At 34.9% G+C, this 26,301-nt stretch overlaps 2 protein-coding genes and 1 pseudogene across 7 annotated transcripts in view; 2 read left to right on the top strand and 1 right to left on the bottom strand.

Annotated features, from left to right (window-relative positions):
* The window catches only part of ZC3H11A (zinc finger CCCH-type containing 11A), a 35,980-nt gene that overhangs the window by 1,039 nt on the left and 8,640 nt on the right, over nucleotides 1-26,301 (top strand). For 2 of the 6 annotated variants that reach the window (XM_011373037.2, XM_011373035.2), the window contains exons 2-13: nucleotides 5,033-5,086; nucleotides 6,457-6,516; nucleotides 10,273-10,470; nucleotides 11,582-11,701; nucleotides 17,688-17,811; nucleotides 18,889-19,092; nucleotides 19,214-19,330; nucleotides 19,573-19,653; nucleotides 20,492-20,602; nucleotides 21,428-21,490; nucleotides 22,857-22,949; nucleotides 23,828-23,896. In XM_011373037.2, the coding sequence (XP_011371339.1) occupies nucleotides 10,417-10,470; nucleotides 11,582-11,701; nucleotides 17,688-17,811; nucleotides 18,889-19,092; nucleotides 19,214-19,330; nucleotides 19,573-19,653; nucleotides 20,492-20,602; nucleotides 21,428-21,490; nucleotides 22,857-22,949; nucleotides 23,828-23,896 (1,036 nt within the window). In that variant the 5' untranslated portion in view covers nucleotides 5,033-5,086; nucleotides 6,457-6,516; nucleotides 10,273-10,416. Of the gene's footprint in view, nucleotides 1-5,032; nucleotides 5,098-6,456; nucleotides 6,517-10,272; nucleotides 10,471-11,581; nucleotides 11,702-17,687; nucleotides 17,812-18,888; nucleotides 19,093-19,213; nucleotides 19,331-19,572; nucleotides 19,654-20,491; nucleotides 20,603-21,427; nucleotides 21,491-22,856; nucleotides 22,950-23,827; nucleotides 23,897-26,301 lie in introns of all 6 variants that reach the window. The other 4 variants (XM_011373039.2, XM_011373038.2, XM_011373040.2 and 1 more) reach the window with 2 other exon arrangements.
* Nucleotides 13-4,498, top strand: ZBED6 (zinc finger BED-type containing 6). Its single transcript, XM_023538323.1, has one exon. The coding sequence runs from the start codon at nucleotides 911-913 to the stop codon at nucleotides 3,851-3,853; it is 2,943 nt and encodes a 980-aa protein (XP_023394091.1). The 5' UTR covers nucleotides 13-910; the 3' UTR covers nucleotides 3,854-4,498.
* LOC111747327 lies at nucleotides 9,088-9,207 on the bottom strand (annotated as a pseudogene).

Genomic DNA, 26,301 nt, shown 5'->3' with positions numbered 1-26,301 from the left:
AGCGATGCTTTTTAGGGTAAATGTATGTAGGTATTGACGGAAGGGGAGGGATCAACCGAGAAGGAATGGAAGCTCATATTTTGTTTTTTGCTGCTCATATAGAGTCCAGCTAATGAGTTACTTATTTAAAGGCCTAAAAGCTTCTCTAGTCTAAAAATGTCAGAAGATAATTTGGAGTAGTTTTCAGTCCAAACTAAATTGAATATGCATCTTGTGACCTTGTTTTTTAATTTTACTCTCAAAGCATATATTTTTTTTTTTTTTAGCCACCCACATTTTTAAAAATTATATTACTTTTAGAGCTGAAAGGGGCCAGCTAGCATTTGTTAATGACCAGTATGTGGAGTCTAATTTACCTTTCCAGAATTTACTTTTGGGATCGTATTGGCAAATCACAGTCCTAAGTGATGTTTTTGTTTAAATGAAGTTTCTTGAAAATAATTAGTTTCAGAATTAAGGGAAATTGATGTGGCTATTATGAGGCATCATAAAAATACATATTTTAAAAGCTAAAGGCATTTTAAGTAGATGTAGTTCTTCTGATGAAGCAGAAAGAACAAGGGCCTGGGATTTAGAAAACTTGGCTTCTAACTGCTTTGACCAGCTCTATGACTCTGGGAAAGTGGGCCTCAGTTCTTTTTTCTATAACATGAGATTGGACAATTTGAATTCAGAACTCAAAGTTGGAAGGGATCTTAAAGCCCTCTGAGAAAGAGTTTGGGAATGTTCTCCATTGCTGTCACTTTTCCTCCAAAAATAACCTGGCTTGGAAGTCATGGATCCAAAGGGAATTTGACTCTCCATAGAAATTGGAGAAAAGGAAATGCAAGTAGAGAGGAACAACTGTATTTCTGCATGAGTAATAAACCCACTGTCAAATTCTGGTACAAATTTTGGAGACATAAAGAGAATGAGTGTATGTACCCTAAGTGTACCAGTTTCATCACTCTCTCCTGGCAAAAGATGCAGCACTTGTAATGGTGCTGGGATTCTGGGATGTGTTTCTATTAATTCTAATACAGATAAAGAAGATGCTGTAGAGAGGAGGATGGTGGCAGAAGGAATGGATAAAGAGGCAAAATTGCCTGCTAAAAAGAAAAGAAAGAAGGGTTTGCGACTTAAGGGGAAAAGGCGACGAAAGAAACTAATCCTTGTGAAAAAATTTAGTAAGGATTTGGGATCTGGGAGGCCTGTTGCAGATGCCCCTGCTTTGTTAGCCTCCAGTGCCCCTGAGCAGGATGAAGAACGTCTTTTTGAAAGCAATATAGAAAAACAGATTTATCTACCTAGTACGAGAGCCAAGACCTCCATTGTGTGGCACTTCTTTCATGTCGACCCCCAGTACACCTGGCGGGCTATTTGTAACCTCTGTGAAAAAAGTGTTAGCAGGGGTAAACCAGGCAGCCATCTCGGGACATCTACCCTTCAGCGACATCTGCAGGCAAGGCATTCACCTCACTGGACCAGGGCCAACAAATTTGGAGTCACTGGTGGGGAGGAGGATTTTACTTTGGATGTACCTTTATCTCCCTCTTCTGCCGGCAGCAATGGAAGCTTTGAATATATTTCTACTGATCCATTAGATGGTAATAGAATGGGTAAAAAACATGATAAATCAGTATCTGATGCCCTGAGGGCGGAAAGGGGGAGATTTCTCATCAAAAGTAACATTGTCAAGCATGCCTTAATTCCTGGAACAAGAGCCAAGACGTCTGCAGTTTGGAATTTTTTTTATACTGATCCCCAGCACATCTCAAGAGCTGTGTGTAACATATGTAAAAGAAGTGTGAGCCGGGGTAGGCCAGGTTCTCACTTAGGAACTTCAACACTTCAACGACACCTGCAGGCCACGCATCCCATCCATTGGGCTGTCGCCAACAAAGACAGTGGTGCAGTTGGAAATGGATTAGATGAGGCTGAGACAGAGAGAGATGATCTCTTAAGTGATACTTTGCATGGAGAGAAGTCTACAGGGAGCCAAGATTTAACAACTGAAGACCTTAGTGACTCTGACTCAGAAGAACCTCCTGTGTTAGAGGTTGAAAATAGATCTGAGAGTCCTGTTCTTATTGCAGAGCAAGATACCCTGATGTGTGCCCAGGAGAGAGAAACAACATACTGTGAAAATTCAGTCTCAAGTCGAATAAGTCAGGCAATTATTCAGATGATTGTGGAGGATATGCATCCTTACAACTACTTCTCAACCCCAGCTTTTAAGAGGTTCATGCAGATTGTAGCCCCGGACTATAGGTTACCATCTGAAACGTACTTCTTCACTAAAGCTGTACCTCAATTATATGATTGGGTCAGAGAAAAAATTTTCTTAACTTTGGAGAATGTTCAAAGCCAAAAGATCCACTTGACTGTAGACATATGGACCCATGATCCATCCACTGACTATTTTATTGTGACTGTGCACTGGGTCTCCTTGGAAACTGCACTTTCTTCCAATAATGGCAGGATCCCCAACTTTAGAAAATGGGCAGTGCTTTGTGTAACAGGTTTTGCCAAAGACTGTTTGGTAACCAACATTTTACAAGAATTAAATGACCAGATTGGTCTGTGGCTTTCTCCTAATTTCCTCATTCCTAGCTTCATTGTTTCTGATAATTCCTCTAATGTGGTACATGCAATCAAAGATGGCGGTTTTACCCATGTGCCGTGCTTCCTACATTGTTTAAATGTAGTCATTCAGGATTTTTTCTGTGAGCACAAAAGCATTGAGAATATGCTAGTGGCTGCTAGGAAAACGTGTCATCATTTCAGCCATTCAGTCAAGGCCCGTCAGATACTGCAAGAGTTCCAAAATGATCGCCAACTTCCATGGAAGAATTTGAAGCAAGATGAAACTGGCCATTGGATTTCTACTTTTTATATGTTAAAATGGCTCTTGGAGCATTGCTACTCAGTTCACCATAGTCTTGGTAGAGCCAGTGGAGTTGTACTCACCTCCCTTCAGTGGACTCTAATGACTTATGTTTGTGATATTCTTAAACCATTTGAGGAGGCCACCCAAAAAGTGAGTGTGAAGACCACAGGATTGAATCAGGTGCTACCCCTAAACCATCATCTTCTACTTTCCCTGCAGAAACTCAGAGAAGAATTTCAAGTTAGAGGTATTACACAGGCCCTCAATCTGGTGGATAGTTTATCTCTAAAACTTGAAACTGACACCCTACTAAGTGCCATGCTCAAATCCAAGCCCTGTATCTTGGCTGCTTTGTTAGATCCTTGCTTCAAAAACAGTTTGGAAGACTTTTTCCCTAAAGGTGCTGATTTAGAAACTTATAAGCAGATCTTGGCAGAAGAAGTTTGTAGTTATATGGAATCTTCACCAGAGGTTTACCATGTTGCAACTTCAGAAGCTTCTGGTCCTTCAGCTATAGTAGAAGCCGATTCATTTACCTCATCTATAAGAGAAGGCACCTCCAGTTCAGGGTCTGTTGATAGCTCAGCTGCAGATAATGTTACCTTTGGAGGCAAAAGCTTCATGTTTCCTTCTGCTGTAGCAGCAGTAGATGAGTACTTCAAAGAGAAGTATTCAGAGATCTCAGGAGGTGATGACCCTTTGATTTACTGGCAGAGAAAGGTGAGCATATGGCCAGCTTTGACCCAAGTTGCCATTCAGTATCTAAGCTGCCCCATGTGTAGTTGGCAATCAGAATGCATCTTTACTGCAAATAGCCACTTTCATCCAAAGCAGATCATGAGTCTGGACTTTGACAATATAGAACAGCTGATGTTTCTGAAAATGAACTTGAAAAATGTTAACTATGATTATTCTACATTGGTTCTGAGCTGGGATCCTGAGAATGAGGTTGTTCAAAGCAATGAAAAGGAAATATTATCTTAATTTTTTTTCTTTTTTCATTTAAAATGGGCGACATTGCTATGTATCTTAGTTGCTATAGTTGTTAAATATAGTTAAACTAATTCTTTATACACAAATCTGGGGAAACCTGAAAACACAAAAAAAGCCGAAAATTCCTCAGAGGTAATACAGTGTTGACAAAGTGAAGATTAATGATTTCACAGTAACTCAATATAGCTGTCACTCAAAATTTTATTTTTACCAGTTAAAAGATGTTTTTCATAAAATATAGTGTAGCATTGAAAGGCCTTAGGCAATTTCTGACTGATAGACTGAACTAGTAATTGGTTTTAAGTAAAAATTTTTCCCACCATGGAAAGTTTAATTACTCTGAAAGCAATGACAGAAAAAGATGTACTAAGCTGGTATTCCTCTCCCTCTTCCCCCTCATTTTTCTATTTCTTTAAATAGAAAATAGGAGATCTGAGAGTCCTGTTCCTATTGCAGAGCAAGATACAGCTTGGCAAAAAAAAAAAAAAAAAAAAAAAAAAAAAAAAAAAAAAACTCATGAAATTGTTTTATATTTGGAAATTTCTAATTGCCTCCTCATACTGGTCAGCTTTATAATTTCAACTTAGTGTGATAGTTACCCTTTATATTTAGAATTGGATCTAAAGAAAAGGGAAACAAAACAATTAGGAAAAATTACTTTTAATCTTTGAATTGCCTTTTCTTAACCCTTATAAAATAGTATAAAAATATTGTTTAAGTACTTTTGCCAAATTATGGGTAAATGGCATAATGTAAGTTTACAAAATTTCAAAAGATTGAATGGGAATTAAAATGAAAGCCCCATTCATAAGCATACTTTGACAAACCTAGTATCTATTTTCTAAAGAATGTTTTTTTAATATTAAGTGATCTTAAATGTCTTTTAAAAATATAGTGAATGATCCATAGTACTATATTCTTAACTGTGAGATTGTTTTGGCCTCTATTCTTAACTAAAAATAAGCGGTATTTTTATGTGTTAGGAATCATTTCCTCACTGGTAAAATAAGAGAATTGATCTCTGATCTTTAAGGTCTTTTTCCACTCTGAAAGTATGTTTCTGTGATTGAGTGGGAAGCCAGAGATTGATGACTTTTAGTAAAAGTCTATTCAAAGTTTCAGACTGAATAACTAATGTAAGATCCCAATTTTTCCTTTTTTTCATTTTAGATTTGGGGATATTCCCTGCCCAAAAATTTCCTGGAAAATTGACTAGTATTAAGTGTGAGTAAAAGGTGTCCACTTTTTTTTAAGTTTGATTTTAGTTTTGTCTTGGATAGTATTTGGCAAGATTTAGCCTAGAAATAATGTAGTATTTATTACATGAGAATCAAAATTGCTTTATTACTGGGCTGGTTTCAAAATTTAGAATTCATTTCTATGTATCAAAATCGTTTTTGGGGTTTTTTTTTTTTGGTTTTTGGATTTTGGTTTTTTTGTGTTTTTTTTTTTTTTTTAATTCTTAAATGGTAAATGTACCATTGTGGAATGAAATTTCAACTTCAAAAGTTTACCCTTTTACTAACTGGAGTAAATGGATATTTACGTCTTTAGTTGTAGTCATCACTAGTAAAGAATTTGAAACTAGGCTGCATAAGCAAGCCTTTGCAGGGCCAATATTGAATTTCATGCCAGTTGACACTGGTGTTGCTATAAAAGAAAGAAAAATCTTCCCTTAGTTAGAAACTTTCTATATTTTGACAGTGCCAGTTCAGTATGGCTATAATGTTGCTCTGCCTTCTACAGCTTGTTGCACCACTCTGTAGTTACTCTGTAACTATACGTTTCTATCTTTTTTGGTTAAACACTCCCTGAAGATAAAGATGATGATGATATACATACATCCATATTATACACATTGATATATGTTTAAGGACGTCCTTTCATCTTTATTTTGCGGGCTGGGCAAAATTTTGTGTAATGTATTAATATACTTCATACTTTTGGTATAGGAGTAAGTTCACTACTTTTATAATGAACTCAAATATAAAGGCTTTTGTAGTGTATTTTAAAAGGGAAAACTTACCCAAATGTTTTATTTCTACACATTCGTGTATATGTGTGTGTGTGTATAAGTCAGTTAGTATATATGTATATTATATACATAAAACACTTATATTTTTACATACAAGTATGCTTTTATTATACAGATAATAAAGATGGGGGAAGGTTTCTGTTTTTTTCTTAATAGGTGAAGAAATCTTGAAGACCAGAAATTGGATCTTATTGAATTTTGGTGTTCTTTTTCTTTTTTCTTTTTTTCTTTTTTTCTTTTCAAATTCTATTCGGCTCTGGAAGATGGATTTTTTTTTTTTTCTTAAATAATCCTTTGAATCTCAAGTTCATCTTTAAATGAACTCTTTTTTTGTTTGTTTGTTTTTGTTTTTGTTTTTGAGGAGATAACTAGCCCTAGCTGTCTCCAGTCTGACAAAGGTTATTCGAATGGACTTAATCTCCCAGTAGTTGGGAGATGTTTTAAAAACACGTCCTGTGTTTGAATTGTGGCTGAGAGGTTCCCTTGGCAATGTGAGGAGGAAAATTCTTTCTGCCTCATTATTATTAATTCATGGATTGAGTGTTGGTTCGACCTACAGGCGTGATAGATTGGAACTCAGTGAAGACACAGACGTTCCTGTTGAGAGCAACCAGCTAATGTAAGTGTGAAAATGGTTTTTTTCCTCTTTAAAGGAATGAACATTTTTGTAATTTAAGACATGATTTCTCTGGATCAGTGAGAAATTAGCTATTGTCGAGACATTTTTTTTTGTAATTGTTTACAAGCTTTCGGTTTGGGGATGGAGACACTCTCCCCTCCCCACCCTTTTTTTTGATAATACATGCACATTATAAAAAAGGTAAAAACAATGTAGCCAGGGTGAAATCTCCCTGTAATTCCATCTCTTCAGAGATAAACACTTTTAATAGTTTATCAAGGCATAGTTCCACGTCCATACACATAGTTCTTCTTCATCGTAATGACTACTCAGCGTGCCTTTATATGAATGTGCCACAATTTAACATATCTGCCATTGATAGACATTTGGGTTTTGCCATTAAAAGCAAAAATAGCTCTATATCAAATAATAGTCCTATACTCATCCATGTGAACTGTACCTTAGAACCAGTTCTCAGTTGTGAATTTGTAGAATTGTTAATTCATTGTAAAGAGGTCGTACCAATTTACTGACTAATTAATGAGGTCTACTTGATTTGTAAAAGTTCTTGACACACCCCTTTTAATAAAGATATCTTTGGCCATGCTGCTAATAGATCTTTCACCATATGAGTTTTTCATTTTATGTAGTCAAATCTACCAATTTTTTGTTAAGGTTTTTAATTAGTATCATCCTAGGAAAGGTTTTTTTCACCCTGAGCTTTTCAAAAACTACCATGCTTTTTTTCCCCAGTGCTCAAATGGCTATATTTTTTACATTAAAAATGTAATCTAGGATTATAGTTATGTGATACTGCTTCTCTTCCACACATAAACATAGTAGACATTGTCAAATATTGCTTGGTTTTTTGCTGAGTAGTTATGAATTCACAATCTTAGTATAGTGCTTTAATTAGTGAACTAAAGCCTCTGCCATTCTTTTCTTTTATTCTCCTGGAACGTTTTTGTATGGAACACAATTTTTTTTTTTAATCGGTGGCCAATTTTTAATTTCAAATGCCTCTTTTTAATATATCACGTTTATTCATAGATTCACTTGAATTCCGTTGATCTTTTATTCATTTATTTGCACACATTACAATTATTATATTTCACATCTACTGTAATATCAGGAAGAGCAAGGCTCTTATTTATTTTTTAAAATTTTTTTTATTTAAATTTTCTTTATTTTTCTCAGTTATTCTAGATGATTTAGCAGTTTGTCAAATTCTAATAGTAAACTCTCATTGGGATTTTGACTTAAGTTGCATTGAACATATACATTATTTGGGGGAGAAGTAAACTTTAAGCCATTATCTCTCTACTATCAAGGTCTTCTGTATGTAATTTCATAGTGTTTGGGTTTTGTTTTTAATTTAATGTGGGTCTTGTATACTGCTTCATTTTCCTGTATACTTTATAGTTTTATAGTAAGTGGGACTCTTACTATCTGATTAATTATTGCTGGTGTATAGGAAATTTACTGTTTTTTCAATATCTTATTTTAAACATTTTTCAGTTGTGCTAGATTTTCTAGATTGCAAGCATATAATGTGCAAAATTCTTTTGCCTTATTCTTTCAGTTTTTATATCTTCTTTATTCTTACATATGCTAGACTCTTTGGAACAGTGTTGAGTGATAGTGGAGGCAGCGAGTGTTCCTTTTTTCTGTGCCTTGAGTGAGCTTACCTCTAGTGTTTTTATCATGTTGCATGTGCCGATGGGTTTCTGATAATTAAGTACATTTATGCTAAGGTGGTTCCTTTTAAAAGGCGTTGCATTTTAACTTTCTCCTAAAGCCATTGTTTTTTAAATACCATTTTAAATCCTTATTTCATTTTACCATTTTTTTCTTTTTAAAATCTTAAGATACCACAGTTTTTGTTTTTACCCCCCCTTATTAATATAATGAATTTCCTAATGTTAAGGCATTCTTCGTCCTGGAACAAACCTTTTTTTGATCATGTGATGTTACTCTTTTAATGTATTGTGGTTTAATTTGCTTTAATTAGGACTTATCAGTTGTATTATAAATCAGATATACAAAGCAGTTAAATAGAAAACCATGTCACAAAATAGTTTTGTTCTTTTTATTTTATTGAGTTCTTTCTAAATTCTTTTTCTCAGGTTAAAATACTTTCTTAAATTAATTTATTTAAGAATATATGGAGTAGATAGATCTTACACTTTTTGAGACTTTTCGTGTCTAAAAACTTCTTCCACATCCTGAGATCTTCTTGAAATGTAGTTTGAAAGGCTAAATCTAAGGTCGTAATCTCTCCTTTAAATTCTGGATACTTAGCATTTTGTCTTGGCATTTAGAGATTCAGATAAGAAGTTAAATGTTATGTCCTATTTTTTTCGCCTGTCATCAGTCTTCTTTTTCCTAGAAGTCTGTATGATTCTGTCTTTACCATTAGAATTCAAAAGTTTCACCATTTCTGTGGCAGAGATGTCTTTAAAGAAACTTTCTGCCTGGCATTTGATGTGTCCCTTTTAAAAAAGTGTCAAGTTCATCCAGTTTAGGGAAATTTCCTTTTTCTTTTTTTTAATTATTTATTATTATTATTTATGCCTACAGCACCTACCTGGTCTTCCTAGGTGGTCTCCTATCCAAGTACTAACCAGGCCCGACCCTGCTTAGCTTCCAAGATCAGACATCGGGCTTGTTCAGGGTGGCATGGCCATAGACCGTGGACCGTGGCTCCACTGGTGCGTGAACTCAGGACCTTCTGTGTGTAAAGCAGACATGCTAACTGCTAAACTATGGAACCACGTCTGGGAATTTTTCTTGTATTGTTATTATCTCTATGAATTCCATTCCTTCCTTTTAGCATTTCCATTGTATAGTAATAGAATCTTATTTCCATCTTATATACCTTTTGTCTGGTATTGACATCTTTTTGCATTCTGGGAGATTCCTGATATTGATATTTTATAATTAATTTTTGTGTTTTGCATCAGTGTTTAGCCTTCTAGATTTGAAAATTGAAAAAATTTCAAAATCTTTTCTTGGAAGAAGAGGCTAGAAATTTGAGTTTTCTTAGTTTTTAAGCTTTCTCTTGTTCTCACTCTTTTTTTCATAGAGATGTGTTCATTTCTATCAATCTGTAGCCTTTAAAACTTGCTGAGAGCGTGAAGATTTTAAAAGACTTTCTATTTTTTTCCAACATTAATTCATAATCTTTGGGATGTTGATTTCAAGAATGAAATTGACCTCTAATCTTTTCTTTCCTTTCTTAAAAAATTTTCTATTGTAAAACTTTTTCGTTCTCATCTAATTGATACTTTTTTTTTTTTTTTTTGCATGAGTCATTGTAATTATTTGAATATCCCTTAGAGACTTGATCCTATTAGAGGCAGTTTTTTAAATTGCCTTTGGTATACACAAGAATGCAGAATGTACTCCCTGAATTTTGGGGCCAGGGGAATCCTCCTGATAGATTAGTGAAATGCTATTAAAGGTTAGCAATGCATATTTAATGTTATGTTGAAGCAATGTAATAAGCACCACAGAGAATACAAAAGAAATAAGGGCATGGCTATCCTTAACAAAAATTTTACATTGTAGATGGGACTGTACAGTATCACATAAGAATAAAATATGAACCAGAGTGTTCACGAGGATCTGTATAGGCAAGTACATGTTAATACTATTAAAATTTTGTTTTAACAATGTGATTTCATTAGGCGATTTGGAGAAGGAAGTTGAAAGAATTTACCTGAAATATTTTAATTCATTATCTCCTTATTCTAGGATTACATTTTAAAGACAATTTCTGTGGTCGAGTTGTCTTTTGAAAGATTAAATCTATTTCAAGAGAACTTGAAGCTGATCCTCGTCTTGAGGAAGCAGTGGCTTGTTTTCAAGAAGCCACTTCTGATCTGAGATCTACCCAGCATGCCTAATCAAGGAGAAGACTGCTATTTTTTTTTCTATTCTACATGTACCAAAGTAAGAATTGGATTCTCTAAATCAGTTCTTTTAATAATTTCCCTAATAAAATTAGATAAGATTTTACTAAGTAGTTGTTATGTTTTGTTTTTCTGAACTGTCTGTTACTTGTTTTTAGTTTTTTAGTAAAGGATAGCATTCCTGGGAGAATTCATTCATCATGTTTTTTTCCTCTTCATTTTATGTTCTTTGTGTTCTACAAAACTGAAAAGGTCCATAGCATTTAGTCATCATTCATTGGTCTCTCACTGAATTACAGTGAATTAATCTGTTCAGGGTGCCTTTGGAATTAGGAGCACTTTGGCCTGTGGCTTGCCAACTTTGATTTTATTTCTTTTGTGCTAAATGAATGGGTGGGTTGTAGTATACTTTAGAAACTGTCATGGGTTGAATTTAACTTCTTCAGATTTACTGCTGAATTCTAAAGCCATCTTCTAAATATGCTTTTGTAACTTTTTTTACTTTTTCTTTGTGAAAACTACCAAGTTTTCTTTATTCTACTGCAGCTCCATTTACATTTATCTGCTGTTTTCTGTTCCTTTATGGCATTCTATAAATGTACATGTTGTTACAAAAACATCTTAAATCATCTTGCTGCTATGTTTAAAATTATAAGTTTTGAGTAGGGCTCTGATCTTATATAGCAATTTGCGCAACAGTTGTATTTTGTTTCAGATACCAGTGTATAAAGTATATAGTGAAGCATGGAATTAAATTATACTTAAATCCTAATCTAGTAACTTTCTTTCTAATTTTTTGTTAGCTGCTAAATCACACAAGTTAGGACTTATTAAACAGTGTTGAAGATGAACTGTAAAATATATTTTTAAAGAGATCTAATACTTCCACTTGTCTTTTTCAACCCCATCTCTCACTTTGTCATTCATGTTTGTCAGACCGGATGAAGGGTACTCTCAGGAAATAGAAAGTAGGAAATTATAAATTTATTGACCTCTGATAGTTCTTGTTATCCCACCTCAGTTGTCTTCTACCTTGCCTATCTTTCTATACTGTGTTTGTGTAGGCAACAGGAAACTATTATAATGAACATTTTACTTGGAATCTGTTTCAATACCACAGTTCTTTTCTGTATTATTCTCTTGGTTAATAGGGTGACAGCTGTCCATTCCGTCACTGTGAAGCTGCACTAGGAAATGAAACTGTTTGCACATTATGGCAAGAAGGGCGCTGTTTTCGACAGGTGTGCAGGTTTCGGCACATGGAGATCGATGTAAGTTTTGTATTATAAGAACTAGTCTGGTGTCATGATGGGCCAATAAAAAATATAGGGAGAAATGGTATTTTATATAACACATGAGTTAAAATTTTTAAAGTAGTCCAGTGAAATTTCAGTCATTATTATCATGCTTGCTTAATATCTAGATATTATGGAGGATGAATTGGTATTATTTTTCTGGAAGGCAGTTTGGTAAAAATGGTATATGTAAATTTGGGGAATATTTGCATTTCTGCGTTTATTTTCAAACAGTCTCAAACTTAGAGAAAAGTTGCAGTTACAATATAAAACATTTTCTAAGCCATTTGGGTATAAATTACTGACATTCCACATCACCTCCAAATATTTTCATGAGTATTTCCTGCAAACAAGGACATTCTCCTACATAACTAAATAACAGCCTTTACAAATAGAAAATTAGCATCGATATATTATCTTCATTTAGTCCTTAGAGCCCATTCACGTTTTACTATTGTACCAGTAATGTCCTTTATTGCAAAAGGAACGAATCCAGAACCAAGTGTTGCATATAGTTTACATGACTCTTCAGTCACCTTCAGTCTAGAACAGTTCATCTTTCCTTGGCTTTCATTAGCATTGACACTTCTAGTAGTTATAGGTAGTTATTATTTTGTAGAATATCCCTCAATTGGGGTTAGTCTGAAATTTTCTCATTACTAAATTCAGATTGTGTATCTTTGGCAGAAATAGCACAAAGGCGATATTCTCATTGTATACTATTAGGTGGCATTCAATTTTAATTACCCCGTTACTGGTGATGTTAATTTTGATTGCTTCATTAAGGTGGTATCTACCAGATTACTTCACTATAAAGTTTTTCTTTTCGTAGTAAATATTTCGTGGAGAGATACTTTGAGACCCTGTAATTATCCTATTTTTCATAAAAATTTGTTTTTTAGTGATTTATTTGTATGTGTGCAAACTTACAGTTCCCTATTATTCCATGTGTTGTACTCCATTACTATCATTTTTTTATTCTCAAATAGACCCAGATTTGGCCAGTAAGAGCCCTTCAAAGTGGTTTTTGTGTCCTTTTGATGTTTCCATTCTTTGAACACCTCTTTGCTTTCTGACTTAAGATTTTCTAGGCTCATTCTGTACTTACCTCTTCTAGCCCTGGATCAGCCATTTCTCTAAGGAGCTCTGGGTTCTTTCAGTGAAAAATGGTATATAGAAATAAGATTTGAGTTGCTCCTAGAGTGTTGCTTCCAGGCCTGCAGTGGAAAGAACAAAGGAATATATAAAGTGTGTGTGTGTGTGTGTGTGTGTGCGCGCGCGCGCGTTATTTATGTTGATGTATTGAAAATTATTTATGATGTATTTATGTATTTATCATTGATGTATTTATCATTATTTATGTTGATGTATTGAAAATTATGAGTTTAAATAGATGTTTCCAATTCACAAGACCTACAGGGTTTAGTCTAGGCTTCTCCTTTTCCATACTGTAATTCTCTTTTCCAAAACTGAGAAACTTGGTTCCCATTGTCCTCAGTATTACTTATTTGTTCAGTCCTCTAGTTATGTAAACCAATATTGTATCTCAGCCCCTTCCTTCCTCTCAGGATATGACATCACACACGAGGCTGCTCTTCCACAGGGACAATTTTCTCACCTTGTTTTGATGCCTAAAGCGTGTACTAGGCCTTCCCCCTGGCTCCACCGTGAGGATTCCTCCCTCCCTCTACTTGAACTCTAGCATCCTACCTGGATCCCTCTACCCGCCTTGGATGCCCTCTTCACAGTTAGGCTCTGCCACACTGTTGGGCAGCCCTCGCATGCGAGGTGCTTACTCTCCTCACCCTGTTCATTCTTTGTCTCTGTACCAGGTCCCCACTTGGGAAGACCCTGCCTTCCTCACTCTGCTTGGTCTTGGATGCTCGTTCTGGGCAGACCCTCCATGAGTATACCCTCCTCACCTTACATTGGGATCCCTTCTGCTCGGAAGTCTTGCTCGCCTTGCTCACCCTGCTCAGGTTCCATCACTGTGCCAGGCCATCTTATGCAAATGTCATACTAATCTCTCATGGGTTCTGACACCCTATGCCAGTCCCAGCTTGTCAAGTGGACATCTTTCTCATCTCAGTCAGGCTCTAAAACTCTGCTCTGGGTCACATACCCTTCCCTCTCCCAGCATGAATGCTTACCTCTCAGCATCACTAAGACTTTGGACTGAATTGTTTGAGGGGCTGGGGAAGGAAGAAAGAGACTAAATGTACAGTTCGTATGCCTTGGGTCCTAGAGGTACTCCAGTTTGGTTCCAGATTTATAGTTTTTACCTATATTATGCTGCCTGTCTTCCAGCTAGTAGAGAATCCACTAAAATTCAGCAAAAGCAATACTCTGACTTCTGAAAAATATCATAACACTGCTTGCAGAGTATAAATTGGGACAACACCTAGGATCTCTAAGAACTAAGGTCTCTAAGAACATCTACATTTGAATATTCTCTAGAAGAACTCATGGGACTCGGCACATGGTTGTATTCCTGGCTAAGATTTATTAACATTGATATAATAAGGACATCTCAAAGGACACAGGCAGAATCTAGAGGAATCCATATGTGAGTTTCTTTATGATCTCTTGCATGAGAGGTCACACAGAGCAAGCACTTCCCCCAGCCATGAAAATGCAGCAACTTATGTGATGTTTCTGCCCAGGGAAGCCCATGAGAGACTCAGCATCCAAGGTTTTTATTGGAACAGATCACATAGGCACTCTCTACCTAATAACGTAAGCAAACTCCAGACTCCCGCAAGGCTGGCAGGTGTTCAGCATAAGCCATATTGTTTGCATAAACAATCTAGGCACATTCTGAGTGCCAAGTTCCTACATCCCAGCCAAGGGCCAACCTTGCAAAGAGCCTGTCTAAGAATAGCAGTTTTATGGCTGCTCTCTTAATTCTTTTTTGCACAGAGGCTTATTTGGATGCATCATATGAAACTACTGTCATACCTGAGTCTCAACTATACTCGTGCAAAATGAGATGTATGTAGAATTACTCTTTGTAGCATAATTTGTAATAATAAAATGTATGAAACAACCTAACCCTTCATTTTAAATAAGTTTTATTACATTCATGCAATGGCATGGTGGGCAGTTGTTAACAAAAAAATTTTAAAGGGAAACTAAAATTGTTATGGAAAGATCAGGGCATAGTGAAAAAGTAAAGGGTGCAGAATAAGGTATATAATATGCTACCATTTGTTTAAGAGAGAAAAGATTTATTATTTTTTACTTGCATTTGCATTTTAAAAATCTCTGGAAGTATAAAAGAGAAACTTAACAATAGTAACTACGGAGGTGGGGACAGAAATGGGAAAGAGCCTTTTTACTGTAAGTCCCTTCTGTATGCAGTTAATTTTCATTATTCATGGGTTCCATATTTGCAAATCTGCCTACTTGTTAAAATTTATTTATAACCCCCACATCAATACTCACTTTCATGGTTGTTCACAGACATGTGCAGAGCACCAAGAAATATGAGTCTCCTGAATCACCTGATGTATACACTCCCAGCTGAAATTAAACAAGGCAATATTCTACCTTCTTTTCGTGGCCTGTTCAGTGCCCCCCCCCATTTTTTTTTAATTGTATTTTCGTGCTTTTTTTATTGTTGATTTTCCTGTTTGAAATGGCCCCCTAGGGTAGTGCTGCAGTGTTGTATACCGTTCCTAAGCACAAGAAAGAAAATACATGTAATAGATAAAAAGCTTCATTCAGGCGTGAGTTATAGTGCCATTGGGCTTGAGTTTAATGTTAATAAATCAACGATATGTATTATATAAGGTGTCTTTAATTATAAACATACATAAAACAAGGTTATTGATCAGTCGATAGAAATGGTGTGACCAGAAACTCCCAGGAACCTACTAAATCTGTATACCTTTCGACCATGTGCTATATTTTAAAGAAATAAAAACTTAAAGAAATAGTCATGTGTTGCTAAATGAAAAAAGTACAGAATTATATGGAATACCTTTTAAGTGTGCATCGATACATTTACAGCTTTTTAAGTAAAATAATTCTTTACCAAAAAAAGTGATTTTCTTTTGATAATAGCATCCTAGGCATTTGTTTCCCAAGTAGTCTTCTTGCATGCATATTAGTTTTCATTTAGAAACAAAATCCACTAAATGCTTTAAACAGATCAAGTAAACGTCATGTGACTCTTGTATGTGGAGGATATTATTTTAGAAGTTACCCAGTAATTTGAAAATTACTTCCTGGAAAGGAGTGAAAACTTAACCAAAGACTGACTTAGGAGCAGGGAGGATTGGCATTAAGGTTCTACCTTGAGGAACAAGGAATTGAGTAATTGTTGTTATTCTTATCTAAAAAACAATGATAGCTATTATACCTACCTTTTGGGTGTGACAGGGAACTAATTCCATCCAGTTCTTTGAAAGGTAAAAGTATTTGCTGTACTTTTTTTTAAAAAAAGTAATCCTACATGTAGCAATAAACTCAAGACATAGATTTTTAAAATAGTTTTTGCCAAATTGCCTTTCAAAGCTGATGAACTGCTTTACGTTTCCATTATCAGTATTCATGATCCTCCCACATCCCTACCAACAGAGTATTATCAAATTATCAGTCTCAGTATAGTAGACTGATCTTTGTCCCATTTTTTACATTTAAGAATCTCTTTGTAATGGTCATTGTTTCTCTGTTTCTCTCCTCCACATTAAATTTTCTGAAATAATGCTGCTGTTCTTTCTTGGAATTTTACACCTTTGGCTGCTTATTAGGATGAGAGAGCCAACATAATGCAGGTTATTAATCCAAGGTTAGTTACTTTTCAGAAGTGTTTATCAGGTCCTTCCCACCCCCCCACCCCCACCCCCCATTGAACTACTTGTTAAAGTATATGTAGAAATGTGCACAAATCATAATCTTACAGCTTGAACAGTTTTCACAAAATGAATAATACACTTGACCAGCACCTAGGTCAAGAAATAGAACTTTTCCTCCTTCCCTTCATTGTTACTAATGAAGCCCCCAGAACTAATCACCATCCTGATCCCAACTACTATAGAGGTTTTGCCGTTTTGATCTTTATATAAATGGAAATCACACAATATGTGCTCTTTCGTGTCTGGCTTCTTTCACTCTGCATCTGTGTTAAGTCCAGAATCATATTCTATTTTATGAAGTTATTACAATGTATTTATCCATTCTAGCATTGATGTACATTTGGGTTGTTTACGTTTTGGAGCTATTATAAATAGTATTGTTTTGAACATTGTTTATACACATCTAATGTGTATATATATTAAAACTAATATATATAATTGTTGGACATATATCCTTGATTTGGCAATTTATTATAGATATGCAAGGATTTTTTTCATTCCCCTTCATAAAAGTGAAGTAGCTAGGGAAGGAAAATACCATCCTTAGTGTGTTACATGTATCTTACCTTGGGAAGTCACAAATGGGAAAATGTTTTCTCAAAGCCTTGAACTCTCAGCTTCAGATAATAATTGTAGTCTATTTAATCCTTTTTATGTGCTAAGTGCTCCATGTACATTATTTTATTTAATCCTTATAAGAAAGCAATAGCCACTATTCCCATTTTATAGCTGAGGAAAGTGAGGCATAGAGGTGTTAAGTCTTTTTTCCAGCATTACTTGGCCCATAAGTAGCATAGTAGAGATTCAGACGCTCTTATCTTTGATTCCATAACCTTAACTACTATAGATAGTATCCTGCATCTCTAAATTAAGTGTAGATATTCAGAGTTCCGGGATGAGGGCAAAGAGGAAAAAAACAATAAATAAACCACTTCCCTGCTCCCCTCATCTCTCCATCATGTTTAGGGTATATGACTTTCAGCAACGCTCTTCCTCCTGCTTAAAATCATCTCATGTTTCAGATTTTTGAATCCCATATATGAACTTTATGCGAAAAACACCTCATTTTTTATTTGAAAATGATGTATTATTCCCTCTTACAGAAAAAACGCAGTGAGATTCCTTGTTACTGGGAAAATCAACCAATGGGATGTCAAAAACTAAACTGCGCTTTCCATCACAACAGAGGACGTTATGTTGATGGCCTTTTCCTCCCTCCAAGCAAAAGTGAGATCTGTTTTTAATTTTAAAGGAATAATTACTATGTAATGAACACTTGTGCACATTGTACAGAGTACTTTATATATGTTGCCTTCTTTTACTCTTGTAAGGGAGCAGTATTCCACTTCATAGATGGAAGAACTGCACTTTATTAAAGTTAAATGACTTGTACACAGTCATAAACTGATAAGTAGCAGAGTCACAATCAAAACTGTCATCGAAAGCCATGTTGCCTCACAAGTGTTTCTTGGTATGACAGTTTAGATTACTGTAGCTTCATTCCCATTTTCATATCAGACCCATAGAGGGTTTTGAAAGAAACTTGATTCTCCGGGCCAGGGGTTGGCAGATCTTTTCTCCCACCTGTTCTGTAAATCAAAGTTTTATTGGAATGAAGCCATGCCCATTTGTTTTCAGATTTTCTATAGCCAAATTTTGTGCTACTGCTGCAGAATTGAGTACTTGAGACAGAGATCTACAAAGCCTATATTTACTGTCCAGCTTTTTACAGAAAAAGTTTGCTAACCCTACTCTAGGCTGTAATCTGAAATAAAACTTAAACTCTACCAAAAGCTAGTATTTATTTCCGAAGTCCCTTTTAAAGTAATTTCCAAGTGGAATGATAAGCCATTTAAAAGCCACATCTGCTCTATGATTAAAATCTGATGGCTGCATATTTTTATCTTCATTTAAGGGGAGGAAAATTAGGTTCACTCCTTTCTGCTTTGGCTCAAAAGTATTACCTGCTATCTCTTAAAAGGTACTTCTTGCTAAGCAAAAAGCCTAGAATTCCAATATTAAAATTACATCTCTAGAATTTACAGTCACTATGCACTTAGCTTCCTGTTTATGTTTTGAGTGTCCATCTTGAGTGTATTTGCCTACAGTGAAGAGTTATTAACTAAAAGCCATATTTTCTCTCCCTGGAAATTTAGAATCTGATTGGGAAAATGGGAAATTACATAAAAAGACATAAATAGTGGCAAGGAAAATGCACCAAACTCATCATGGGTGGTTGGGGATTTTTGATGAATTGGGATAATATATTCTATTTTTAATTTATGACTAATTTTGTATGTCTAGCTGTGCTGCCCACTGTTCCTGAGTCACCAGAAGAGGAAGTGAAGGCTTGCCAGCTCACAGTTCAGCAGAGCAAATTATCTGTCCAGTCTAATCCCTCCCCTCAGCTGCGAAGTGTGATGAAAGTAGAAAGTTCAGAAAATGTTCCCAGCCCCACACATCCACCAGTTGTAATCAATGCTGCAGATGATGATGAAGATGATGATGGTAATTGAGCTCTTTAAGGCAAATATGTGATCAAGTCACTTAGTGAATTAGACAGAATCAGGATTAAAGGCTCTAGGCTTGTTTTTAATCATAAACTTGCCTTTAAATGTTGATAATATAGATCAGTTTTCTGAGGAAGGTGATGAAACCAAAACACCTACTCTGCAACCAACTCCTGAAGTTCATAATGGATTACGAGGAGCTTCTGCCCGGAAAGCTGGGATCAGTTTAAAACAAGGTAAGAAGATGCTATGTTGATGCTGGTTCCCACTTACAAATTTTATAGCAGTATGAAATGTGTCCAGACTGTATTAAAGACCTTTGAAATATAGTTCACAGTCACCACCACCTCCCTCTTCCCTGCCCCCATTACACACGTGTACACACACCTTCTCTTATTCATTTAGAAAACATCTGAATGCCTGCTATTTACAGATAAAATGCACAGTTCCTCATTTTATTTCTATGTGCATTTCTCAGGTGAATGTTTGAATTTTGGAATAAAAACCCTTGAGGAAATTAAGTCAAAGAAAATGAAGGAAAAATCCAAGAAGCAAGGAGGTAAGTCATCAGTTTTGACACATCGTTAAATGTTCCTAGAGAATAATTAGGACATTTCTGATAATAAGGACCCTTGGCAACAACCACAATGACTGACTTCTGTGGCTGATTTGAAGAAAAAACACAGACTTACTTAAATCATGGTTGCTTTTTTAATTCATTGCAGCTATGTTTCAGTCCCTAACTATTCAAAGCCATGCATTGCAATAAAAACCAGAAAAACATATTTATCTTGCAAAAATATAACTCTAAAGAACAACCTATAAATCATATTAAAAGAGGAAAATCTTTATTTTGTAGTAGGTGAATTTTTCTCAAGAGCTGCTAGGATTTCTTCGAGCTTGCCTTAACCTGGTTATTTTATATATTTCTAACTCTAAAAATTATGGTTTGAAAGGTAGTATTTAGAGAGAATCAACTGGTTGGTTTTCAGTACCCTCTTGGTAAAGCTTGTTCTATAGGAACCGTGGAGATGTGCTTTTTGCAGATACTTGAATATAGATGAAAAAGGTTGAATTGACAGACTTTATAGCCGATGTGCTTCTGGGGTTAACTTTAGAATGCTAGCCTTGGTAAATAAAAGTGGATTGAGTGCCTTTTACTCAAAACAGTTTTATGTTTTATTTATACATCATGCCCAAGGAAGATAAGAGATAAGGATTATCACTCCTCCCACCACCATCCCATGTCACTGTAGGCAAACAGGAACAGAGAGACTGATTGGCTTGTAATCTTATGGTCTGTGTTGGTCTTATATGGTCACAAGTCAAAATTTCTTGACTTGGTGATAGCTTTATTTTCCATAATTATTTGCTCTCTTTTGATTTGCTTTATTTAGAAGGTTCTTCGGGAGTTTCCAGTCTTTTACTCCAACCTCAGCCCATTCCAGGTCTTGAAAAAGAAAATGTCCGGACTGTGGTGAGGACAGTGACTCTGTCCAGCAAACAAGGTGAGGTATAGGTAGGTCTTAAGAGTTGTCAAGCTACTTTTAAAAAACTAGGAGTGGAAAATCCTAGTGTGTATTTTACCTTTAATGGCTATGCAGAAAGAGTTCAGTATGTTGATCAAATAGAAGGATGAAAAGTTAGTATATTTCACTCTACTATTTAAAAAGTTGAAATTCTTACTCATCTGGTACTCACATTAATTTATCTTTAATTTTTACATTTACTGTTTATTTGTATCCACTCAACAAATTTGTTGACTGTCCATTGTGGATAAAAAACTATAATAAACCCTTTAAGTTATAGAAATATTTCCCTTAATAGCTGTAAATCAAATAAGGAATATAACACAAGTAATTATAATATGCAGATACCTTTAAATGTTTGTGCCCTTCAGTCAACAGAGAGTCAGAGGGAAGAGCTCACTTCTTCTGAAGTGATCAACGAAGGTTATATAGGAAAGTTAGCTAACAATGGAGTATGAGGTTTTTTTTATTTTTTATAATTTTATTTAATATATTGAAGTGCACAAGCAAAAGTATAGGTTAAGTTTCTAACCAATTGATTAGAATGCAATTTGTATACTTGGTTACTGTTAATAATTAGGACTGTGCTGTTGCTTCCCTTTGGGCTGAACATTGGCTCTTTAAGAGGTTAAATCTTTTTTTTTTCTTTTTTTTAACGTGATAGTCTTCCTTAAGACCGAGATCTGATTGTCAAGAGACTGTGGGGACTCATGTTAATATCAGCGCATACTTTGTACCCATAAGTAATTACTGAATACAGAAAAATCAGCTAATGGTAGAGAAATTCTATTTTTGCCATTTTAGGAGAAGAACCCTTGGTAAGATTGAGTCTAACCGAGAGACTGGGGAAACGAAAATTTTCAGTAGGTAAGTTTTGTGCATATCCTTTGTTTTCTGCTTGTTTGTGTATTAACATTCCTCCTCTGAAATTCTCTTTATACAAATGCCCTGTCAATATTGATTTATAGTCCCCGTGTTCTTGGCTGAAAGCTCTTAATAAAATTTCCTGGTTTTTTTACATGTGTATTATACCTTTTATTGAAGTCATAAAAATGCATAGTGTTAAAATTTAACTTGATTATGGTCAACTCTTTAGAAGGTACTAAGTTTAAAAAACAGTAAAAAATATCTGTATGGACAAATTGAAATTTGAGTTTGTAGAGGGAAGTAAGTGTCCAGTTAATATAAATTCAGTCTCTGAATTAGTGCTAGTTTATATTTTGAGAAGTATTTTACCATATTACTGAATTGCTGTGTGTCTGTTTCAGAAGAATTATTTTGAAAATTTCTGACTCCAGCAGTTCCTTTATACTCTTTAAAATGTGTTTGCAAATGTGAAATCTTATCTGTTTTGTATTTTCTTTAACACCATTCTCACTGACAGAAATTTTAGGTAAAAAAATACAGAAAGAAACTATTTTTATATCAGCAGGACATGTAAACTTTATGATTTTTGGTTTCTTTTTTAAATTATAAGTGAGAGGAGAGAGAAAACGTACTCTGTAGCATCTTTTAAGTTTTTAATGGGACTCTGCAAAGTTTTTAATGGGACTCTGACTATATTTTTAGTCATACAATCCAAAAACACAGTTTTTGACAACTTGTGACATTTAAACAGCTCGCATTGAACAGTGTAATGTTATAAACCAGGAATCAGGAAACTTGGTTCAGGTCTTGGCTCCATCGTTAATTGGATGGAGATACAGAATCGTTAATTGGCTAAGATACTGAATCTTTCATAACTTTATATTTCTTATCTGGAATTGAAGAGAGAAGCTATTTGGCCTTCAGAGACTTTGTGTCACAGAAAAATTCTTAATTTTGTGATTCTTTTGCTGTCTTCCCAAACATTCTTGGTACATTAAACCATAAATTTACCTAGAATTCAGCAGTTAGCCAGTTAAGATCTTTCTGTACATGAAGATTTTTTTTTTCCTATATATTCCTAATTATGAATTTTAGCCTTAACCAGGACTTACAATTTGAAGTTTTGGTCAGTTACTTGGTAAGTGTTAATTTGTGCATTCTAATTTTTTGTCCCTTTCTTTACCTCTTCTTTTTTTATGACATTCTTATTCCTGCTCTAAAATTGAGTTGTAAAGAAGCCAGTGAATGAACACACCATATAAATGCAGAAAAGTTGCAAAAGTATTACTACATTGTCTGTTTTTGCTTGTATTTCTTGACCTTGCGGAAGGTTGACTTGAGCTCTTAAACTGAGTTCCTTCTGTAGGTGGTGAAGGCGATCCTCCATTAAAGCGTAGCCTTGCACAGAGGCTAGGAAAGAAAGTTGATGCTTCAGAAACTGATAAAACACCAAAGAAAGGTACCTCTCTTATAATATACATGGGTGTAGTCCTGACACTGTCTCTTGTAACATGTCTGGTTTGTGATTTTTTTGTTTGGGTAAATCAAATCATTTCTGGTATTCATTTCATTATTCAGTAAACATTTGAGTGCTTACTGTGCTAGATTCTAGGTAGAACACCATTGGATAAAATAAACACCATCACAGTTCTCAGGAGCTTATGATACAATGGCAGGTAGGAATACTTGTCTGTATTGTGATAAGTTATGTGACAGGAAAAGTACACAGTGTTATGAGATCACAGAATTTGAAGCCAATTTCCCTTTCTCCTTGCCCGCCAATTATATTGAAGCCTAATAACTAAAGTGCATATTTCCAATAAACTTAGGAGAAAAAAACCTTTTGATGTCAGTAAGATTTTAGAAGGTTGTATGGTAACAAAATTATTTTACTAAATTTAGTAGTTTCTGCTTTTCAGATATAAAAAGATTTTTTTTGAAGGCTCTCTTGAGTGCTCTAGGGCAGCAGTCCCCAACCTTTTTAGCACCAGAGACTAGTGCTGCTATGAGAATCTAGTGCCTCGTGATGTGAGGTGGAGCTGAGGCAATGATGCTAGTGCTGGGGAGCAGCTGCAACTATAGATGAAGCTTTGCTCGCCACTCTCCTCATACTGGTGCTAGTCTGCATCCCGGGGATTAGGGACCCCTAGGGATGCTCTAGGGAATCCATGATTCGCATAGATCTGTACTGTAGAAAGAAGAATTTAAGACCTGAGGACATTTTTAAAAAGCATTTGCATTTGAAGACAAGTATAAGCCTAATTTGTGACCTTTGTAAAAGAGTTTTGACCTATAAAATGTCTCTGTTCAACTTTTGGTTTTTCTTTTTTTTTACAGCTCAGGTTTCCAAGTCTCTGAAGGAACGATTAGGCCTGTCAGCTGGTCCAAACAATGAGGAAGCAGCAGGTAGGTAAACCTAAGACCAGCTTCTATTTTTTCCCTTGCTATAGAATCTTTACTTTTTATCCTGTTTACCTGTTGAGTTAGGTTAGGGCTTATGTGTTGTCTTTTTTTGTTTATTTGTTTTGTTTGTTTTTGTGTGTTTTTTGTGGATTTGTTGGTTTTTTTTTAAGTAATTAATGACTGGTATGGATTCTCTTTTTGTACTTAGATATGGTATAATGAGTGTTCATCATAGGAAATTAGAAACAACCTAAATATCCAACAAAAAGGAATTAGGTTAAATTAAGGTAGTTATGAACTAAAATAATTGCTGTCATGAAAAGTGATGTTCTGAACAGTAATGAAGGAAGGCTGCAAAAGAAACACACCACTTTTGACCTTTTTGCCTTAGGGTAAAATAAGAGGATTTTTTTGCTGAAATTTATTTTCTTATAATAGAAACTTAATTTTCAGGAAGAAGTCTTTATGTATCAGAGGATTCCTATTTTATAAAGATAAAAATACATCCTTAGAAAAAACACTGCAAAGAAATATTCCAAAATATTAACATTGGTTTTATCTTGATATTGAGGTTTTAAGTAATTAAAATTTTCTTCTTCATATTTTTTCTGTACTCTAATTTTTAAGCTTTTTAAATTACTGGGTAAAATACGTAAGTGTTTCTATGTATACAATTTAAAGAATACTAAAGTGAACATCCATGTACTTAACCATTTAGCTTTTTTATACATTCGCAGGATTTAGTTTAATGCTTTTTAAATTTTTTATCTGTGTTTACAAATGGTGTTAGCTTGTGCTTTTCCTTTTTCATTTTATCCTTTTCTGATTTGGTTCTTAAGATTTTAACAGCATCATAAAAGGAATCTGACATCAAATATTATTACTCTTTTCTAAATAACTTTTTTGTTTTCTCCTTATGGAATTTTTATTAGATGTTAGAGTTTTTGGACACATGTTCCACGTGTCTTTTAACTTTGTCTTCATACTTTCCATCCCTGAGGATTTTTTGCCTCATCGTTTAGGATCTTTGCTTGGCTTGATTTTCTAGATTAGCAATTAACCAACTCAGCTTTTTCTGCAAAAGGTCAAATAGTAAATATTTTAGTCTTTGCAGTCCACAGTTTCCATCACATCTACTCAACTCTGCCATTATAGTGTGAAAGCAGCCATATGTAATATGTAAATGAATGAGTGGATGTATTTCAATAAAGCTCTAATTATAAAATTTAGACCATGGCCAGATTTGGCCTATGGACTTTAGTTTGCCATTGTTCTAGATGACTGATTTTCGACCAGCCTTGTCTTTTATTTACTATTTAGTCTTTCAGTTGGATTTATTTTGGCACCTGTGTTTTTAATTTCCAAGAATTTTTTTAGGAGGGTTCTTTGAGTTCTTTTTCACAGCCTGTTTTCAGGCTCCTCTGGGCTTTTGAATTTGAATATTTTTTTTAAATATGTGTATGTATTGTTTTATGTCTTTCATCACTTCTCTTTGTTTATTTTGGTTCATTTTTAATGTTGTTGCTCTTCCATAATTCTAAGTACCTGGCCTAGCTTTCCTCTGTGATTCTAAGTAGTCCTCTGTCCTAGCTGGCAGACCTGACTTAAAATGTTTACATAAATGAAGAGGGTACACAAAAAGCCAGCTGTGTGGGTTGCAGGCTGGAAGTCTGGGGGCCCATACAATTACTTTATTTACTTTCAAAGTACAGCTGACTTTCTTTTTTTAACTTTGCTTTTTACTTTCTACCCTACTTCTCTTCTTTCTGCTTGGCCTTTATGAAAGTCTGAAATATCTCATGCTCTACTTCTCTCTAGCCCCAGCATCCTCACAGCGTGCTCCCTTTCCCAGCAGATTCTCCTCTTTCTATGGAGCCGTTCTTGGGAGAAGGTCATGACTGTCCCAACTGATGTGTAGGAGTCTTTAGGTCTTCCTTAAATTTTTACCCACTATTGCTTTTTATAGCAGTTTGGCAGTTTTATTTGACTCTGTTGGGAAGAACATTTCAACTCCTACAGTTTATTTCTTATCTGTTTTTCTATAAATTCAGATATCTGCTTTCTTTCTCAGAAATCGCTCAGGATTTATGCTCTGCCAGTGGCATCATTGTTTTCCATTGCTATTGTGGATTTATTCTACTTTTAATGTCTTTATCATTTTGATGAAATTTTTGTGTAGGGTAGGGAAACAGGGTCTCCATGTCACCATTCATGTAATACTCTCTTGAAGTGGTAATTTTGAGAGCATTCTAGCATCTTGAAATGAAAAATTTTTTAATTTGAAAGCCTAAGGAAATCAATAAGTGAGTGCTTCTTATTTAACAGGTACTGTACTAAAATATTACATATAAGTAAATGTAGTCATTGTTCTCTTGAAGTTTCTAATGTGATTGAGAATACAGTCAACT

This window comes from Pteropus vampyrus, unplaced genomic scaffold (genome assembly GCF_000151845.1).
Source record: "Pteropus vampyrus isolate Shadow unplaced genomic scaffold, Pvam_2.0 Scaffold217, whole genome shotgun sequence".
Taxonomy (NCBI): domain Eukaryota; kingdom Metazoa; phylum Chordata; class Mammalia; order Chiroptera; family Pteropodidae; genus Pteropus; species Pteropus vampyrus.
This window is presented reverse-complemented; position numbering and strand designations above follow the sequence as displayed.